Raw genomic sequence first — 19,645 nt, forward strand, 5'->3', positions numbered from 1 at the left:
GCAGCCCTACCTGGGAAGAGCTGCTCGTGTGAAGCGCCGGGATCGGGGCCAGTCCTGGCGCTGCCTCCCCCAGTAGCCCGGGTTTTTTACCCAGGCTAAAGGGTGCAAATGCACTCTTTACCCCAAGTCCAGGGCTGTGTGCATGCTAGAGCCGCGGGCATAGAATACCCAACTTGAGGGGGAATCCTTGAATGCACTGCTCTGCTCAGAGCAGTGTGGATTGTGTGAGCACATGCGCCACGTGCCACACAGAAGAGGAGCAACTGTTGATGGGGGGGGAGAGGATTGGTCTTGCCTCCCCCCAAGCGCCCCACCCCCACCCCCACGGCCACAAACGGTGGTGTACACACTGACTCAAATCAATGTATAGGGGAACGGGCAAATCAGATCTGTAACTATAGAGCACAAGGAGATCACAAATACAAAAACTCAGTTACTAGATTGACTATCACTCCCTACAGAAATCAGAACTAGGTCATGCCCCACTCTGCATAACTCAAAAGATTGCCTAAGGAACAGAAGTTAATATCACAGAGCAACCCTTGTTTTGTATTTATTTATCCATCCCACCCTCCAGTACACTACTGCTATTTGATACAGAGAGATATCCCATCCACAAAAGACTTTGCTTTAATGGAAGCATTTTATATTTCCCTTCCAAAGATCACAGGCCTCTCTCGACAGCAGGGCCACCTCCAGCAGGCATTCTGCCGCAATCCCTTTAATATTCTGGACTCTGAGGGGCAGGGACCCTCAGCAGCCATCCAGCTGGCCCCAAGGAGAATCTCCTGAAGGCTTGTAATGAACCACTTAATGATCACCTGAGGTGACTACGTACCACCTCCAGGTGATCAAGCAAATCCTCATTCTCCCTTTAAGCTTTGCAAGTTCAGAGTTAGATAGGAGTCCCAGACAGCTGGGAGGGACTGCAGTCAGCTGCAGTTTACCCACAGGACTATGCTCTCTGAAGACCGTGTGCCAAGCTGGCATTCTTCTCCCTTCCAGACTTAAAACCCTTGTGCTATGATGCCAGATGGGAAGCTGTCAAGTCATTCATTATGCACCCACCACCTTAGGGAGGGGGTCAACCCTACCCCCCCCTCCTCTCAAACAAAAGCATTGGAGGATGACTTATTCCATTTCCTTGGGCAGTCCAATATGGAGTTGTATACTACAGGTAGGCAACTAAAGACCCATGGCAAACCACTACTTGACTCATCCACCTATGGCCTTTTAGTCCCAGCCAGATTCTTCCAAATTCCAGGAGAAATAGTCAAACACACAAACTGAGCTGACCTCATCTTTCTTCCTCCTCTGCCCCAGAAAAGTAACCCGACGATCTGGGGCTTTGAAGCATCAGCCTCCTAAAAGCAGACTGGCAGTAATATGTTAACCAGGGAGAGGAGAGGAGAAAGGATGTCAATTATCCCCTTTGGCAAGTGGGCCTAGCCAGGGAAGCATATAGAAACAATCTAATTGCCCACCCCCGTCCTAAATACTTGCCCTCCCATACAGCACTATAGCTGAAAAACGGAGCTCATGATTTAAATACAGGATTCCTCTTTCAGTCCCCAACATCTCTATTTAAAGACCTCAGAGAGCAGGGTTAAGAGACACTTAGGAACACAGGAAGCTGCCTTATACCAAATCAGACACTGGTCCATCTAGCTCAGTACTGCCTACATTGTCTGGCAGTGGCCCTCCAAGGCTGCAGGCAGGAGTCTTTCCTAGCCCTACCCAAGAACTTTCCCCCAAGGCTCTTAGATAGCTGGGTTTGAAGCCTATTGCCATGACTGAGCTAGACTGGTGAGCTAGTAGAGGGGATGCGATGGAAGGCAGATGAAGTGACACTCCTAATTCCTTTCCCTCTCCTCTCCCTTCAAAAAAGGAATGATGTCCAATCTAGGAACAGAGGAAGCTGCCTTCTACTGAGTCAGTCCTTGGTCCCTCTAGCTCAGTATTGGGCTACACAGACTGGCAGCGGCTTCTCCAAGGTTGCAGGCAGGAATCTCTCTCAGGCCTATCTTGGAGATGCTGCCAGGGAGGGAACTTGGAACTTAGATGCTCTTTCCAGAGCAGCCCCATCCCCTGAAGGGAATATCTTATACTGCTCACACATCAAGTCTCCCATTCATATGCAACCAGAGCAGACTCTGCTTAGCTAAGGGGACAAGTCATGCTTGCTACCACAAGACCAGCTCTCCTCTCCTCTATTCCATCTTCATTGAACTCCCAATGGAAGGAACCATCACATCCTAATGTTCTCCACACCTACTCAACATGGGTGGTGTCTGATATAATCCATCCCCTCTCTCTCCTGCCCTAGGAACGAGGATAGTGGATCCTAACCTCCAGCCCCAATCCTCTCAATGGTGATAGGACATGCCCATTTTTCATTGTGTCAGACTTAACCCCTCCCAAAAGGGAGTGTTGCCAAACTCTCAGCACTCATAATTAAGCTAATAGTCATGAGCAGGTAATTTCTACGGCACACCTAACAGCATAATAAAGTAACACCACTATAATAAAGTTTTATTGTACTTTAACTTTTGTAAACCGCCTTGGGATGCCTTATGAAAGGTGGTATAAAACTGAACAAAAAACAAACAGCACCAAGCAAGTGGCCACTCTTTCTTCACTTTCCAAATCAGGAAGACAGAAGGCAACAAAGGTCCGCTCAGTACGTCCCTCGCCAAAACCAGGTATCATTTTGTTAACTGAAAGAGAGAGTGAGAGCGCACGTGTACGTGTGTCAGGGTCTCAGCCTGGCTGGAAGCCTGCTAAGCTCAGTTATGCTACGTCCAGCGAGAGTTGTGGAACACAGGGTACTCTACACACACTCTGGAGAATCTAGTACACCATAGCACTCTGCACGTGCTCAGGTGCAGAGCTCTCCTCTACCACCTCACAGATTCCAAAGCTGATCCTCCTGACAGCCGGAACACGTTCTGAGGATGAAGAGGAGGCCCGACAGATTGACACTCAGCACTCCCCGCTGGACTGTGCTGTGTCATGAGAACGTAAGAGCAGCCCTGCCGCATCAGGCCCAAGATCTATCTAGTCCAGCATCCCATTTCCCCGCAGTAGCCCACAAGATGCCTCTGGGAAGCCCACAAACAGGTGATGAAGGCAAGCTCCCTCTCCTGCTGTTGCTCCCCTGCATCCAGCCTCTGAGCCTGGAGGGAACTTAGAGGCATCAAGACTAGTAGCTATTGACAGACCTCCATGAATTCGTCTAAGTGGGAGCCGTGGTGGTGGTGCTGCAGGGAGTAAGATGCTGGCATCCTGCTTAAAGAGTCCCCCCCCCCTAAGAACTAGGGATGTGCAAAATGTTTTGAGCTTGAAAGGTTTCTAACTGAAACAGGTTGTTTCAAGTGTTTTGAGCTTGAAACAAAATGACCCCATTTCAAGCTCAAAATGTTTCAAGTTTTGAGCACCATTTTGGCAGACTGGTTTTCTCTTGCTGATTGATTTTCTGACACTGGCTTCCAGTTGGCTTGAGATCTCCTTGCTTGGCTCATACAAATCAAGTGTTGTCATAGGCATCTGTCCCCCCATTGGCTGGGGGGAAGGTGAGAATTTCAAAATGTATTCAAAGGGCCTGGAAGGCAAGGAGTAGACATCAGGAGAGGGAGGTTTGATGTTGTGGTTTCCTTATCTAAGCAGTGAGTATATGCTATTGCTGCTATATTAATTATAAAACCCCTGTACTAATAGCCATGATTGATATCCAGAGTAAGTTATTCAATAGGACTACTCAGGTGTAACTTAGCCTGGGTGTCAGCCCAGAACAATACATCAATAAATTAAAAAGAGGGAATAAAAGTGTGTATGAGTGTTATTTCCTTATGACTGTGCACAGCTTCTGTGACTCTCCTACAGTTTACTTTAAAATTCTTATAAAATACACAAATCCATAAAATATCATCTTTGTGGTTATATTTACTGTTCTTTTAAAAGTAAACTAGATCATGTCTTGTGCACCTGCACTGTAAATCAGTGAGTTGTTTTACTGTCATAGTTATGGGTTTGTAATTTAGGAAAAGTTAAAATTTAGCAGCCACCTAATGGCGCAGCGGGGAAATGACTTGATTAGCAAGCCAGAGGTTGCCGGTTCGAATCCCCGCTGGTATGTTTCCCACACTACAGGAAACACCTATATTGGGCAGCAGTGATTTAGGAAGATGCTGGAAGGCATCATCTCATCTTGCGTGGATGATGGTAAACCCCTCCTGTATTCTACCAAAAACAACTACAGGACTCTGTGGTCACCAGGAGTCGATGGCACACTTTACCTTTAAAATTTAACAGAAGAAATTATGCAGATAAGGAATTAGAGAAGTCAGTATTTTTTTCTCACAAGTATTCTAATGCCATCCATTGCTCACTGAGGATTGTAATTTAATAGTGTACTTATAAATACTGAGTAAAAGAGTAACTTCTACTAGCTGGTTTTGCTGGATCTCAGATTGACAAAGGCACGAAACTGACAAGATTGACAAAGGCACAAAATGGATTTTGTGTTTTGTTTCGAGCTCGAAATGCAGTGTTTCAAAGAAACAAACTCAAAACGTTCCGAGAGTTTTGGCCAAAGGAAATAATGGGAAACTAACTTGAAACACCCCATTGTTCCCCAGGGGTAGCTCCTAGGGACACCAGAGTGGGTTGTGTGGTAGGGCATGATGGGTGCTACCTACCACTCCACCCACCAAAGAAATGGGCAAGCGGGCAGTTTTAAACACCTGCCTTGAGCTGTAGGTTGGTTTGTTGTGACGGGAAATGGACCGTGGTAGCTCAGCTCTGTGTGTAATATTTTCTTGGTGATTGCTGTGAGATGAGCTCCATGTCTGGTCTTGAGACTAACTTGTGCTTCACTCACTGCTCAGTAATCTGCATTGCAAGTTGCAAGATTGTTTCAATCAAAGTGTAGCTGAAGACATTGCTCTAGATGAGCTTATGGTTATGCTTGCTGCTAAGGATGCTGCTGTGGCAGCTTTGCAATGCTAGAAAGTGAGTCATAATTGCATGTGAGAGAGTAACCTGTGCCAATGATGTTACTGCAGCGCAGTCATATGCTCTCGGTGAGTGCAGCTTGTTTCAGCCATAGGGAGCAATGGGGAACTTGAAACACCCCATTGTTCTCCATGGTTAGCTCCTAGGAACACCAGAGTGGGTTGTGTGGTAGGGCATGAAGGATGCTACCTACCACCCAAGCCACAAAAGAAATGGGCAAGCAGATGATTTTAATCAAATTTTTAACCTTTCCCCCAAACCCCGCAGGATTGTAGGGGTGTGTGATGAAAATGCAGACCTGCATCATTTTCAAGCAAGAGCAGCACTCCACAAATATCTAACAGACCCACCCTTCACCAATTCCCTAATCTTATCAGACACAGGAGATAGGGACACACTGCATCTCACCAGCTGGAGGAGAGGTAATTAGAATGCTCTTTGAACTACAGACAGGTGTGAGATCCACAGTCGCTGGGACCCAGCTCACCCCCTCTGGAATGGCTTTAAAGCTAGAGGACAAAGGCCCAGCCAGTGTTTGCCATTCTCCATTTGTTAAAGGGTGTTCCAGGGTAGAAGCTGTCGAGATTTAACACTCTCTCAGCCAAGGACCTGCCTACTGCTAGACTAAGGTAAAACTCAGTGCTAGTTAGCTAGCTAGTTAGTTAATCTTGTATTTTCTTTTGAATTCTTGTGTGCCTTTTTTTACTTCCAGTTCCCTTGTTTTCCCCAATTCCTTATTCTGTGTGCAACCCTTTGTTCTTGATATCATATACTTAGAAGTGGCTTCAGTCCGATTTAAAAGGTTCTGGAAGATCACTTACAAAACTCTTCTCCATGTACCTTGTAAGGTCATTTGCTACTGTTGAGTGTTTCTGAATAATATAGTCTACAACTGGGTTGTGGGAACCCTGGCTGTACAGTGCCTGTAAGTCCCAAGCCAGACAGTTCTAGGTTGTTGAAGCTGTGTCTGAGCCTGGTCAGTGGCTTTAGATCAGTCTTCAACTCGTGGCAGTCTACCTTGAAGGAGCAGCATTCTCCTAGACTGGGATCAGAGCAATCTGTCTACTGAAGGTAGATCCAAGAAAAGCATAGAGTAACCCCCATTTTGTCACAGGGGGAAGGGCTGGAGAAAAGTTAAGTGTTTAAAATGCACATCCCTAATAAGAACATAAGAAGAGCCCTGCTGGATTAGGACCCTCCAGGCCCAGCACCCTGTTTCCCACAGTGGCCCACCAGATGCCTCTGGGAAGCCCACAGGCAGCAGATGAAGGCAGTCTTCCTCTCCTGCTGTTGTTCCCCTGCAACTAGTCTTCAGAGGCCTCTCTACCAAGCAACATGAGGTGCCTACAGTGCAATGACATCACATCACCCATTGCATCTGAGGCTAGTCGTACGTAATGGTTTGTATAGAGCAGGAATGGCCCACCTGAGGCTCTCAGGGAAGCCCTCCAGATGCCTCGGGGGGGCCATGGGGGGCCCACCAGATGCCTCAGGGAAGCCCTCCAGCAAGATATGAAGGCATGCACCCACCCACTGCAGCTGGCATTCAAAGAGATGTCCTTCCTCTGAGCCTGGAAGCAGCCTGGAAGCATCAAGACTGGCAGCCACTGACAGGCCGGGACTGTGTCTCTAACACAGGGGTTCCAGAAGTCGCTGAACTACCGCTCCCAGCATCCCCGGCCACATCTGGGGCTTAACGTGGTGGTCCGCCAGAGGTTGCTGAACTACAACTCCCAGCATTCCCAGCCAGATGTGGCTGGGGATGCTGGAAGTTGTAGTTCAGCAACCTCTAGCGGACCCCCACGTTAAAAGAACCATTGCTCTGAGAACATCTGGGGCCTCGGTTCTAGGCCCGGGGACGGAGGACAACCCATCTGCCCCTTGGGAGGCTGGGCATCGTCCCCCCTGACTCCCAGCCTGGCTCCGGCCCGGGCAGTGACTCAGCTCAGCGCCCTCCGCTCCCGCCTCTCTCACCAGCTCCTGCTCCTTGTCTGCCGTGGTGGCGTTGGGGTCCTTCTTGTCCTTGGTCCAGGGCGCCGACGCCTTGTCGTCTCCGCTCCCCGGGGTCGAGGACCCCACCTGGCTCCTTCTCTGAGACCCGTCGTCCATTGCTAGCCGCTTCCTCTCCAAGAAACCGAGGGAGGCACTGCGCAGGCGCCCGTGCGGCGTCGGGGCGGGGCCTGAGCGAGCCAATCCTCGGGGAGGGAGCGAAGGGGCGGCCGGGGGAAGGATGCGCGCGAGGGTGCCCTGACGTTTTACTAGACCAAGACGCGGGGAAGTGAGGGAAAGGAGGCGCTGGTGGGCGGGGCTAGCGGTGGGTTGTGGGCGGAGCTGGAGATGAGGTGGGGCGGCAGCGCAAGCAAGACTCGAGTCCAGCACGTGGAAGGCGGTTTTAGCGTAGCTGGGGAAGCGAGTTCGTAGAGCGGTACCAGTTGCAGGGGAGTAATGGCAGGAGAGAGGGCACGCCCTCAACTCCTGTCTGTGGCTTCCTGCGGCATCTGGTGGGCTACTGTGCAAAACAGGATGCTGGACTAGCTGGGCCTTGGGCCTGATCCAGCAGGGCTGTTCTTATGTTCTTAGGGGCAGCTGGTTGTGGCTTCAGGGCGAAAGGCTTTCAGTGCTGGACGCCACCGCCCCGCTCCATGGCCAGCCGCTGCAAAAAGAAAAGAAGACCCTGGGTGCAATATTATAAGAAGCGGGGAGGAGGACGCGTCCTTACAAAAGGGGTGTGACTGCCTGCTGTCTCACTCACAGGTGCTCTCCACTTCCCCGAGTGGCGAGGCTGGAGCCCCTCTGGGAAGAGCAGAAGGTTTCAGCTTTCCTCCCTGGCACCTCCAAGATAGAGCTGAGAAAGATTCCTGCTTGCAGCCTTGGAGAAGTCTGTGCTGCCGGTCTGCGTAGTAGACAGTACTGAGCTAGATGGACCTATGGTCTGACTCAGTATATGGCAGCTTCCTATGTTCCTCGGTTTGGGTTTCCTTTGAAGGAGAAGCTGTTTTGAGCGTCCTGTTAATAACCGCTTTACTTAAATGGACAAGCAGCACATAAATGGAGGCGTGCCTACTTCTGTTACCGCGCATCAGATCCACCGAGAGAGGCTCTGGACCTCACAAAATGCTTTAACCTTACAGCTTCTCAGGGGAAGCGGATTCTCAGGCTTGAGTCCCCACATGTGTGGAACTACAACTTCCATCATCATTGTGTGGCTGGCTGGCTGGAGGTGAAGGCAGTTGGAGTCCAGCAGCATCTGGAAACCTAAGTTGAGGACTCCTGTTTTGACTAGAGAGGATGGGGCGCCTTACCTTCAGCTTCCCTGAGTTCTGATTCAGAACTAAGGCAAGGTGACACATCCCTGATGACTCTCCCATTCAAAGCACAGTGATTGCTTAACGACCTCGAAGCCATGACCTTCCGTTAAGGAAACATCCTCTAAGCATCCTAGACTATTAACAAGCAATCTCCCTTGTAAAATAATCCTTGGCCTTCAGCCATAACTATCTGTATCTATATGTTGAATACAATATATGAATTCAATATATGTATACAGTATACTGTATATGCCTTCTTCAGTATGATACCCACCCTGTGTTGTGGTCATCTGCAGAGGTCCGTCTCCAACTGCCACTGGTGCGTCTAGTGGCAACTCGGGACCGGGCTTTCTCTGTAGCCACTCCTAGGTTCTGAATGCACCCCCCCCACACACACACACACAGAAATTCGTGGTTTAAATACATTATCGGCCTTCAAGAGAGCCCTTAAGACTTAGTTGTTTGGTCTAGCCTTCCCAGGATTTTTAAACTTTTAAATTGTTTTAAGTGCTTTGACTGTTTTAAACTGTTATAATTGTTCAGATTTTATGGTTCTAAGCTTCATTTTTGAATGATTATGTTTTGTTTTAGTTTTGTAAACTGTCCAGAGCCGTTGGATAGGGTAATGTAGAAATGTAATAAATAAATAATTAATAAATATGGACTTTGAGCTATGGGGTGCCACAGGGATCTGTTCTGTCCCCCATGCTGTTTAACATTTACATGAAGCCCCTGAGAGAGGTCATCCGTAGCTGTGGGCTGTGGTGCCATCAATATGCTGATGACACCCAGCTCTCCCAATCGTTTAAGTCAGCAGATACCAGGGAGGCAGTGGATGCTCTGAACAGGGGCTTGGAGGCTGTTCTAGACTGAATGGGTGCAAACAAGCTGAAACTTAATCCAGATAAGACGGAAGTGTTCTGGGTTGGTAAAACTGATCATCCAAGTAATGAGGTAAACCTGGTCTTCAACAGAGTCACAAAGACAAAATCTGCAGTTTGGGAGTGCTTCTGGACCTGATGCAATCCTTGGAGGAGCAGGTGGTGGTGATGTATAGAAGTGCCTTCTACCAGCTATGGCTGGTACATCAGCAGCGACCCTACTTGGAGAAGTCAGACCTGACCTCAGTCACTCATGCTTTGTAACATCCAGATTGGGCTACTGCAATGTGCTCTACATGGGGCTGCCCTTGAAGATGGTTTGGAAGCGTCAGCTGGTCCAGAATGCTGCTGCAAGGATGCCCGTGGGCACAAGTTGCTTCATGCGTGTGACACCCATCCTGCGGCAGTTTCATTGGTTACCAGTCCTCTTCCAGGCTACATGACTTGGGGCCGGCATACCTGTCGGACTGCATTTGCCCATATGAACCTGCCAGGACCCTCCACTCATGATCTCAGGCCCTGCTCATGGCTCTGCCACTAACAGAGATCTGGTTGGCGGGGACTAGAGATGGATTTTTCAGTTGTGGCCCCTTGACTTTAGAACGCCCTCCCTGAAGAGCTTCGCCATGCTCCCTCCCTCCATGTTTTGAAAACAACAACTAAAAACACCTTTTTAAAGAGGCTATTTAATGTTCCATCTTTGGTTATATCTGGTAGGTTCTTTAGTTTTTATTATTCTCAATTTTTACTTTAAAAAAAACTTTTAATTTGAAACTTATAAAACAGCGATGGTGATTCTGATTGTGGTTTTAGCCTGGACTTTTAACTTGTTTACTTTATTTGGTTAATTTTATTCATTTTATTTTACATTGTATCTATTTTATTGCTGTGAGCTGCCCTGAGCAGAAGTGTACTGGTGGCGTGGGGTATAAATATTTTAAATAAATAAAAATAATAAATGTGATTAATCCTGAACATATGTGAATCCCCATCTCTGACAACTTTTAGAATGTCTCTAAAGACACATTCACCCGAGCTTTTAAACTAGATTTGTGGATTTAAATTGTTGTAAAGTTTTAATATTTAAATTTGTTTTTTTATTATTATTATTACATTTATAGCCCGCTCTTCCTCCAAGGAGCCCAGAGCGGTGTACTACACACTTGAGTTTCTCTTTCACAACAACCCTGTGAAGTAGGTTAGGCTGAGAGAGAAGTGACTGGCCCAGAGTCCCCCAGCTAGTTTTATGGCTGAATGGGGATTTGAACTTGGGTCTCGCCGGTCCTAGTCCAGCACTCTAACCACTACACCACACTGGCTCTCTTTTATGTTGCTGTAAACCACCCAGGGTAGCCACCTAATGGTGCAGTGGGGAAGTAACTTGCCTAAGGAGCAAGAGGTTGCTGGTTCGAATTTCCGCTCGTATGTTCCCCAGACTATGGGAAACACCTATATTGGGCAGCAGCGATATAGGAAAATGCTGAAAGGTATCCTCTCACACTGTGCATGAGATGGCAATGGTAAACCCCTCCTGTATTCTACCAAAGACAACCACAGGGCTCTGTGGTCACCAGGAGTCAACACCAACTCGACGGAACAACTTTACTTTAACTCCCAGAGACGGAAGTTTTGAGTGGTGTACAGATATAATAAATAAATAAATACGATATATATGCTTAGCTGTCGGAAGCTGAAAAGCAATGTGCAATATAATTTTATATGATATATATATATATATATATATATATATATATATATATATTTGCTATTTGACTGTTGCTGGTGTTTATCGGGGTTTTTTTAGAATGTGAGCCCTTTGGGGACAGGGATCCATCTTATTTATTTATTATTTCTCTGTGTAAACCGCCTTGAGCCATTTTCGGAAGGGTGGTATAAAAATTGAATTAATAATAATAATAATAATAATAATAATTAATATTTGTAGGTAACAGACAGATAGATAGTATCAAAGATGCAGCACTATGACAGATTCTTACTAATGCAGACACCAGATGATTGCCAACTAAGGAAATGTTCATTGCCCCTGAAACTCTGATTCCAAGACACAGATCCAAATGCTTATATTTGTTGAATAACAGAAGAAAAAAATATATATATAAGGGGAGAGTGGCACTAACTCAAGGTAGCAAGGAAAAAAATAACACCTAATGAATAAAGCGTAAACAAATCGCGAAACCTTGTCATGAAGTGATTAATGAAGTAATATTTGATATGTATACTGGTCATCATTGTTTTTTGTATCTGTTTACGCTTTATTCATTGGGTGGCATTTTTTTCCTTGCTATATTTGTGGAATGGCATTCAGTGGAAAACACTAAACAGATTGGGTGCCATTCTATATAGGGAGCTGTTTGTGTGGCAGACCCAGAGCGAGGGGGGCTAGGGCAGATTCCCCCCGCCCATTTTATTTTATTTTTACGAACAAATGCAAAACACTGAACTGTTTTTAAATATGTTGTGATCTGCCTTGGGATTATTTTAATGAAATGTGGCATATAAATCTAACAATATATACATAACCCCTGCTAACTGGGCAAAGAGGCACCTTTTTAACATGGTGATTCTCTTTATTTAGCAGGGGGAGTGTAACTGGCCCTATCCACCCCCAGCACAGCATCCCTCCAGTGACTATTGCTGGTGTCTATCTTGTGTTTCTTTTTAGATTGTGAGCCCTTTGGGGACAGGGATCCATCTTCTTTATTTATTATTTCTCTGTGTAAACCACCCTGAGCCATTTTTGGAAGGACGGTATAGAAATCAAATGAATGAATGAATGAGTATTAAATAACCAAGTGTTGCTTGCACTTAGAACTGATGCAGGGTCAAGCAGGCAAGTTCCTCCCACTATCTCTTTGGCACACACACACACACACACACACATTCCACTCCAAAGGGTTAGGCTGGCTGTGGGGTGCCTCCCTACATGGAACAGCCAGTTTTACTCATACCACACACAGGCCTGCTTTGCAGAAGAGGGGAGTGGTGTGCAGATGGCATCATTAAAAACTGCCAGCTCAGTCTCCCCCGTGAAACAGCACCCAAGCTGTTCTATGTAAAGATGTTGTGGCAACCATTTCGTATTCAAACACCCACATTCCATTCATGGCCAACACCAAAGGCTGGACCTCTGAGGCCCACAGAGGCAGAAGTGGCCACCTGGAGAGTAAGAGAGAGGGCAGGGATGCCAGGTCTCTTTCAAGTTGAGTCTCAGACCATAGGGCATGAAGCCTAACAGTGATGCTTGACAGAAGGCAGCGGAGCCGAGAGAGATGCTTGGTGATTTTTAAAAATGAGATCTCAAACTTAGCAGCTTTATTATTATTTCTTGTTTACACAGTCAGACAGGCGTTATTGACTGGTTTGTTTTATCCAGACATCGAGTCCTTCCCAAGGACCTGGGATGCCAGAATTTTATTGTCGATTGTTATAGATATCGTTGCAGAATATAGGCTGTTCCCAGTAAAGCTGCTTTTTGTAATTGGCTGATGGTGATTTCTGTGGCCCCTATGGTGTTGAGGTGCTTTTCAACGTCTTTTGGAACTGCACCCAGGGCGCCAATTACCACTGGGATTATTTTGGTCTTTATCTGCCACAGCCTTTCAATTTCAATTTGTAGATCTTTGTATTTGGTGATTTTTTCTATTTCTTTTTCTTCTATTCTGCTATCCCCTGGTATTGCTATGTTGATTATTTTGACTTGTTTTTCTTTCTTCTCGACTACAGTTATATCTGGTGTATTTTGTGGCAGATGTTTGTCTGTTTGTAGTCGGAAGTCCCATAATATTTTTACATCTTCATTTTCTTCAACTTTTTCAATTTTATGGTCCCACCAATTTTTGGCTACAGGTAGCTTGTATTTTTTGCAGATGTTCCAGTGTATCATCCCTGCTACCTTGTCATGCCTTTGTTTGTAGTCAGTCTGTGCGATCTTTTTACAACAGCTGATTAGGTGGTCCACGGTTTCATCTGCTTCTTTACAAAGGCGGCACTTGCTGTTTGTTGTGGATTTTTTGACTTTTGCTCTTATTGCAGTTGTTCTTAGTGCCTGTTCTTGTGCAGCCAGTATTAAATCCTCTGTTTCTTTCTTCAAGTTGCCATTTATTATTATTATTATTATTATTATTATTATTATTATTATTATTAATCCAATTTCTGTACTGCCCTTCCAAAAATGGCTCAGGGTGGTTTACACAGAGAAATAACAAATAAGATGGAACCCTGTCCCCAAAGGGCTCATATTCTAAAAAGAAACATAAGATAGACACCAGCAACAGTCACTGGAAGTACTGTGCTGGGGGTGGATAGGGCCAGTTACTCTCCCCCTGCAAAATAAAAGAGAATCACCACGGTACCTCTTATTGGCCTCTTTTTCTGTGTGTTTTCAAAATAGATATCTTATGCCTATGTTGGTGCTCACCTCTCAGTCACTGTCCCTTCCTGCTAACTGGACAAAGAGGTGATATATTCAACAGGAGAAGAACAATAGGCCCTATCCAACCCCTGCACAGCATCCCTCCAATGGCTGTTGCTGGTGTCTACCTTTGTGTTTCTTTTTAAACTGTGAGCCCTTTGTAGACAGGGACCCATCTTCTCATTCTTTGAGCAGCGAAGGGGGAAGCAGCAAAGTGGCCAAATTTGCAGATAACACTAAACTATTTAGGGTAGTAAAATCCAAAACACATTGTGAGGAGCTCCAGAAGGGTCTGTCCAAACTGGGTGAGTGGTTCAGCGTAAGCAAGTGTGAAGTGATGCATATTAGGGCAACACCCCCACCCCCACCCCCAAATTTTTAAGAAACCCAAATTGACATATACACTGATGGGGTCCGAGCTGTCAGTTACTGACCAGGAGAGAGATCTTGGAGTTGTGGTGGACAGCTTGTTGAAAGTGTTGACTCATTGCATGGCAGTGCTCCAGACCAGGAAGGGGCCATAAAGGACCTTTCATGAGGCAAGGCTTCAACATCTGGGGCTTTTTAGTATGGAAAAGAAGCTACTATGGGGCAAATAGTAGACATGGTAGAGGTGTATAAAATTAAGCATGGAGTGGAGAGCATGGACGGAGAGACATTTTTTTCTCCCTCTCTCACAGCACTAGAACCAGGGGTCATCCAATGAAACTGAAGGTTGGGAAATTTAGGACCAACAAAGGACCAACAAAGGGAAGCACTTTTCCACACTGCATTATCAGTCTATGGAATGGGAGCCATGGGATGTGGTGATGGCCACCAGCTTGGATGGCTTTAGATGTTTAGGGGCTTGGACAAATTCATGGACGACAGGTCTATCAATGGCTATTAGTCTGGTGGCTATAGGCCACCTCCAGCCTCAGAAGCAAGATGCCTCTACATCCCAATTGCAGGGGAGCAACAGCAAGAGAGAGGGCATGCCCTAAGCTCTTGCCTGTGGGCTCCCCACATGCATCTGGTGGGCCACTGTGTGAAACAGGGTGCTGGACTAGATAGGACTTGTGCCTGATCCAGCAGGGCTGTTCTTATGTTCTTCTATGTAAACCATTTTGAGAACATTTTGTTGAAAGTAATAATGATCACCACCACCACAACAGAAAACAACAAGAGGGTTGGCTTACACTATAAAACCATATAATTCTAACGCTGGGAAGGACCTGGAAAGTCTTCTAGTCGAGCCCCCTGCTCAGTGTGGGGAACTGCTACAGCATCTCTGACAGATGCCCGTCTAGCCGCTGTCTGCAAACGGCTAGAAAAGGAGAGCCCACCAGTTCTGTGTGAGGCAGACTGTCAAGCAGGTCTTACAGCCAGGAGATTCTCCCTATGTTGAGCTTGAATCTGATGCCTTCCAATGCCAACCCACGGATTCTAGTCCTGCCCTCAGGAACAAGGCAGAATAAGTCTGCTCCTTCCTGTAGGCCAGCCCTTCAGATATCCTGTCTCTCCTGACTTCTCCAGGCTAAGCATTCCCAGCTCCTCCGATCGTACTTCACAGAACTTGGTTTCCAAACCCTTCACCATCTCTGATGATGCCTCCATCTGTGATCCCATTCCCATTTATCAGGTCCTTCCTAGTGTGTGGTGCCTAGAACTCAACACAGTATTCCAAGTCAGGCCAAGTAGAACTATTGCTTCTTGTGACCTGGGAGAGAAAGCAGGGGGTGGAAGGCGGGGTCTTTGGAAAAATCCTCACCCTCTCGTCTCTGGCACCTTACCCTGAGATTTTGCTCTTTCCCCTGGAAACCTGAGTTGCGCCAGTTCTACCCTGATTATGCTTATGGATGTACACATAACCTGAGCAGAAAGGCACCTTTTTAAAGTGTTGATTCTCTTTATTGAGCAGGCGGTGAGCAACTGGCCCTATCCATCCCTAGCACAGCATTCCTCAGTGGCTGTTGCTGGGGTCTACCTTAGGTTTCTTTTTTTTAGATTGTGACAGTGAGACAGATTTGGAGACGGAGCCATTTTATTTACTTACTTATTTATATCTATGTAAACCTCCAGGAGTTGACACCGACTCGACGGCACACTTTACCTTTACCTTTAAACCTCTTTGGAAACTTTTGTTGAAAAGCAGTATACAAATATTCACGGTATAACATGTTTCATCCTTCAGATGTAACACATGAAGTCTCTCACACACTGCTGCATCTCAAACAGGACCATTTATGCTCCATACATCTGCTTGGCAGGGCGGGGCCACCACTGGGCGAATGGGTTCAAAGAACCTGGGCCGCCACCCCAGGGGCTGCACCTCGCGGCCCCTGACACACACGCCGCCTCTGATGTCAGACACAGGGGGCATGGCTTTGCTCCCAAACGGGGCTGTGCGGCTTCCTTTGAGAGCAAATACCAGCCAGCGCTGAGTTTGCCGTGTGGCCGAGAGCTGCTCCTCTTGCCTTTAAAGGCAAGTAGAGCATTCCTGACAGCGCTGTGGATGTGGCACTGGCCAGAATATGCTCCCAAATTGGGCCACGCCATCCCCTTTGGGAGCGAAGCCACACACCCCGCATCTGACGATGATGTCGGACGCAGGGGGTGTGGCCCCTTGGGTTCTTTGAACCTGTCCGCTCAATGGTGGCTCCACCCCTGACTTGGGTTCTTTCCCATCCTGGATTAGTGCCTTTTATGAACATGTCTCACACTGGCATATTCAGACCATGGGGTCCTTCTAGCTCAGTATCATCTGTGCTGAGGAGCAGCAGCTCTCCATACTGGTCCTTCCCTGGGAGTCTTCCCCTGCCCTACCTAAAGATGCCAAAGATTGAGCCCAGAATCTCCCAGATTCAACACATGGCACTTCCAGTGAGCTGTGACCACCCACTCTGCCCATGCACCCACCCCCATCCCTGCAGCCGCCTCCAGACACTCAGCCCTGGTTCAGTTTTTGCACTGCGAGCTCTGCTAGTCCTGCTTCTTTCAAATTCCAGCCTTCTCGTCTGCTTCGTCACTTCTCCATCTCAGCCTGCCCATGAGTTTTTGACCCTGCGCTCTTGCCATCTGGGGTTAGCTTACCAGCCTCCTGCTTTGCTGTTCCCATGTTGAGCTGGCTCCGCATCTGTTAATGCCAGGTGTCTGGATCCTTTTGTCTGCTGTTGGTTCTGCTGTTTGGCCCTGATGGGCTGACTTTCACCCCAGAGCTGGCAGCTTGACTCTTGATTGACTCATGACATAGATGTGGCAGAGGCTCCCTTCCCTGGTCCTAAGAGGCCACTCATACTCTTTCTCTCCTTGATCGCTGTTGTTCGTGTAGTCCTCACTGGATTTCACAGTTCTAGGGGCTCTGGTATGAGGACAGCCAAGATGCTGCCCAGACAGGATGCTTTTAAATGCTCCAAGGCCTGGGACAGGATGCTGCAGGCAATATGAGGATCCTGGATGCTGCAGCCGGAATGAGAGCAGTGTGGATGTGAGGGGACTGGTCAAAGGGCAGGGCAGGAGGTACTGTGGTTGCATCCTGTTTCAGTTCCTGGAGCAGGGGTCCTGAATCCTAGGTCCCCAGATGTTGCTGGACTACAACTCCCATCATCCTTTAGAGCTGTATTCCAATCCCCCTTCTGGGAACCCATGGCTAAGATCCCCGGCTTCAAGCATTTAAAGCCATAGGCACGATCTTCAGGCAAGGGTTTGCAGGGTGAGCCTGCCCCAGAGTCCATCCATCTGCATCAGTTTAGGCTCATAAGGAATCACAGCAGGGTGTAGCATAGTGGCCAAGAGATTGAGTCATGACTCAAGAAGCCCCTAATCCAAGTCCTCTCTTCCCTGTGAACTCACTAGGGGGTCTGTCTGTCTGTCTGACTGACCTTCCTTCCTTCCACTTCTCTCTCTTCCTTCTCCTCAATCCCCTCCCTCCTCTTTCTTTTATTTTTCTCTCCTACCTTTCTTTCACCTGTTCTTACCTTTCCTCCTCCTCCTCTTCCTCCTCCTCGATGGATGGATGCTTGTCAGGGAAGTTGCCATAGAATAATTTAGGTGCTCTGCAAATTACCTAGTTGCTTTCTCCTCCTCCTCCTTCAAAACCTCTATGCTGGGGTCCCCATAAGACTTTCGATCCAGGCTCTGGGATAACCTAGCTGCACCACTGCTTAGGCAAGCCACTTCCTCTCATCCCCACTGTGAGGGATAATAATATTCACTTATCTTACAGCAGGGGCTTTGAATCTTGGGGCCTCAGATGTTCTTGGAACACAGCTTCCCCCAGCCACATTGGCCTTTGGCATGGCCATCAGCGGAACCGAGGTCCAGAACCCCTCCCTCACAAAGTTGTTCTATGGATTGCAAGCCAATGCTTTGAATATTCGGAATTGCTATAAAAATACCATACAAAATGTGCCAAGTATGACAATGATTAGCCATCCCCACCCACTTAGCCTTCAGAACGTCTCCCTAACGCTGCCATTCTTGGAGCTGAAACCCTGGACTAGAACAGTCATATGGTACAGGTTTTGCAGGACTGTATCGTTTTGGATGGAGAGATCAGTCTTGACTCTTCCCATGTCAAAAACTCCCTGTACGTGCAAAAGTAGTATAAGTAGCATACCAGGGAGAAGGCTAGACTCTAATACCTAGCCCTGACATTCTAGTTTTCTAAGTCCAGGGAACTTTACATATGGTAAAGGCACAGAAAACTAGAATGCAACTGTAAAGCCAAGCGCCCCTCCCTGCAATGTGCAATATGAAATGTTAAAAAGCTGAACTCAGTGACTTTTCTGATTTCAGCTCTCAGTTCCCTACTCAGCTTTATGTGTTCAGAGGTGTCAACTCAAGGCTTTTCTTTTTAAAGCAAAGTGGCATCTGGCTCCTGACATGAACTGTTTCTGCTCTGACACAGGTGATCTCATGATTGCTGTGGTTATGGATTCACTGTAATTTTTTTAACTGTCAACAGCTATCAGTGATCATTTGCCAGGAAAGTGTAAACAATTTTTTAAACTGTGCTATCAATCAATATTACTGTCAAGCAGTGTTGCCTCTAACAGGGATTCCCAGATATTGTTGACTACAACTCCCAGAATCCCCAGCTGCTATAGCTTTTTCTTGGGGGTTATGGGAGTTGTAGTCAACAACATCCGGGAATCCCTGTTAGAGGGAACACTGCTGCCAAGTATTGTCATTATTTTCTTTGTAAACTGCTTTGAGAACTATTCCGTTGAAAAGCAGCATATAAATATGAGTATGTAGTAGGATTTAATACTAAGCCAGCATAGCATAGTGGTTAGAGGGTTGGACTAGGACCGGGAAGACCCAAGTTAGAACCCCCATTCAACCATGAAACTCACTGGGTGACTCTGGGTCAGTCATGTATCTCTCAGCCTCACCTACCTCACAGGGTTGTTCTGAAGATAAAAAATAACCATGTGCTCCATGTAAACCATGTAAAACATAACCGAGGAACTCAAATAGCTCTGAGCTCCATGGAGGAAAAGTGGGATATAAATATAAATAAATAAAAATAAAACCTCGCCATTTGCAAAAATCTGCTTTTAAAAAAAAGTCTTGGGATGACCTGCACGCTTCTACTCTCTCAGGATCCTGGTTCCATGATTTCATGATCACATTGTCTCTGAGTGCCTTATACTGACATGTTCCTTGCCGTTGGACACCCTGTCCTAATCAGGGCTGCTGCCATTAGAGGTTGGCACCCAAGAGGAGCTGCCAAGGGCCCTGGTCCCTCGGGAGCCTCCACGGTCAACCCCGGACTCATGCGCCCATAGCCTCTGCCGTGACGGGACAACCCTCTTGCCCTCGTTATTCCGTCATCGCCTCCTCCATCTCATCCCACATGCAGGGGAAATAGGAGCTTTCTCCCAGAGTCTCTGAAGGAGGAAAGCACCTATTTCTGGATGGGGAATGCCAAGGCGAGGCAGTGACAGATCTCTCTTGTTCCAGGACCGGCTCAAGTATTCCTGCTGCCCCGGGCAAAGCCTGGCTGTGGCACCCCGACCCCTTCACCT

The 19,645-nt window shown here is 47.1% G+C and overlaps 1 protein-coding gene across 1 annotated transcript in view; it reads right to left on the bottom strand.

The window, feature by feature from the left end:
- Positions 1–7,168, bottom strand: part of PSMD2 (proteasome 26S subunit ubiquitin receptor, non-ATPase 2) — a 39,453-nt gene extending 32,285 nt beyond the window's left edge. Inside the window, exon 1 of the mRNA XM_053305484.1 lies at positions 6,988–7,168. Coding sequence (XP_053161459.1) covers positions 6,988–7,122 — 135 coding nt within the window. The 5' untranslated portion in view covers positions 7,123–7,168. The remainder of the gene's footprint in view (positions 1–6,987) is intronic.
- Positions 7,169–19,645: the final 12,477 nt, after the last annotated feature.

Source organism: Hemicordylus capensis, chromosome 3, assembly GCF_027244095.1.
Source record: "Hemicordylus capensis ecotype Gifberg chromosome 3, rHemCap1.1.pri, whole genome shotgun sequence".
In the NCBI taxonomy this organism is placed as follows: Eukaryota; Metazoa; Chordata; class Lepidosauria; order Squamata; family Cordylidae; genus Hemicordylus; species Hemicordylus capensis.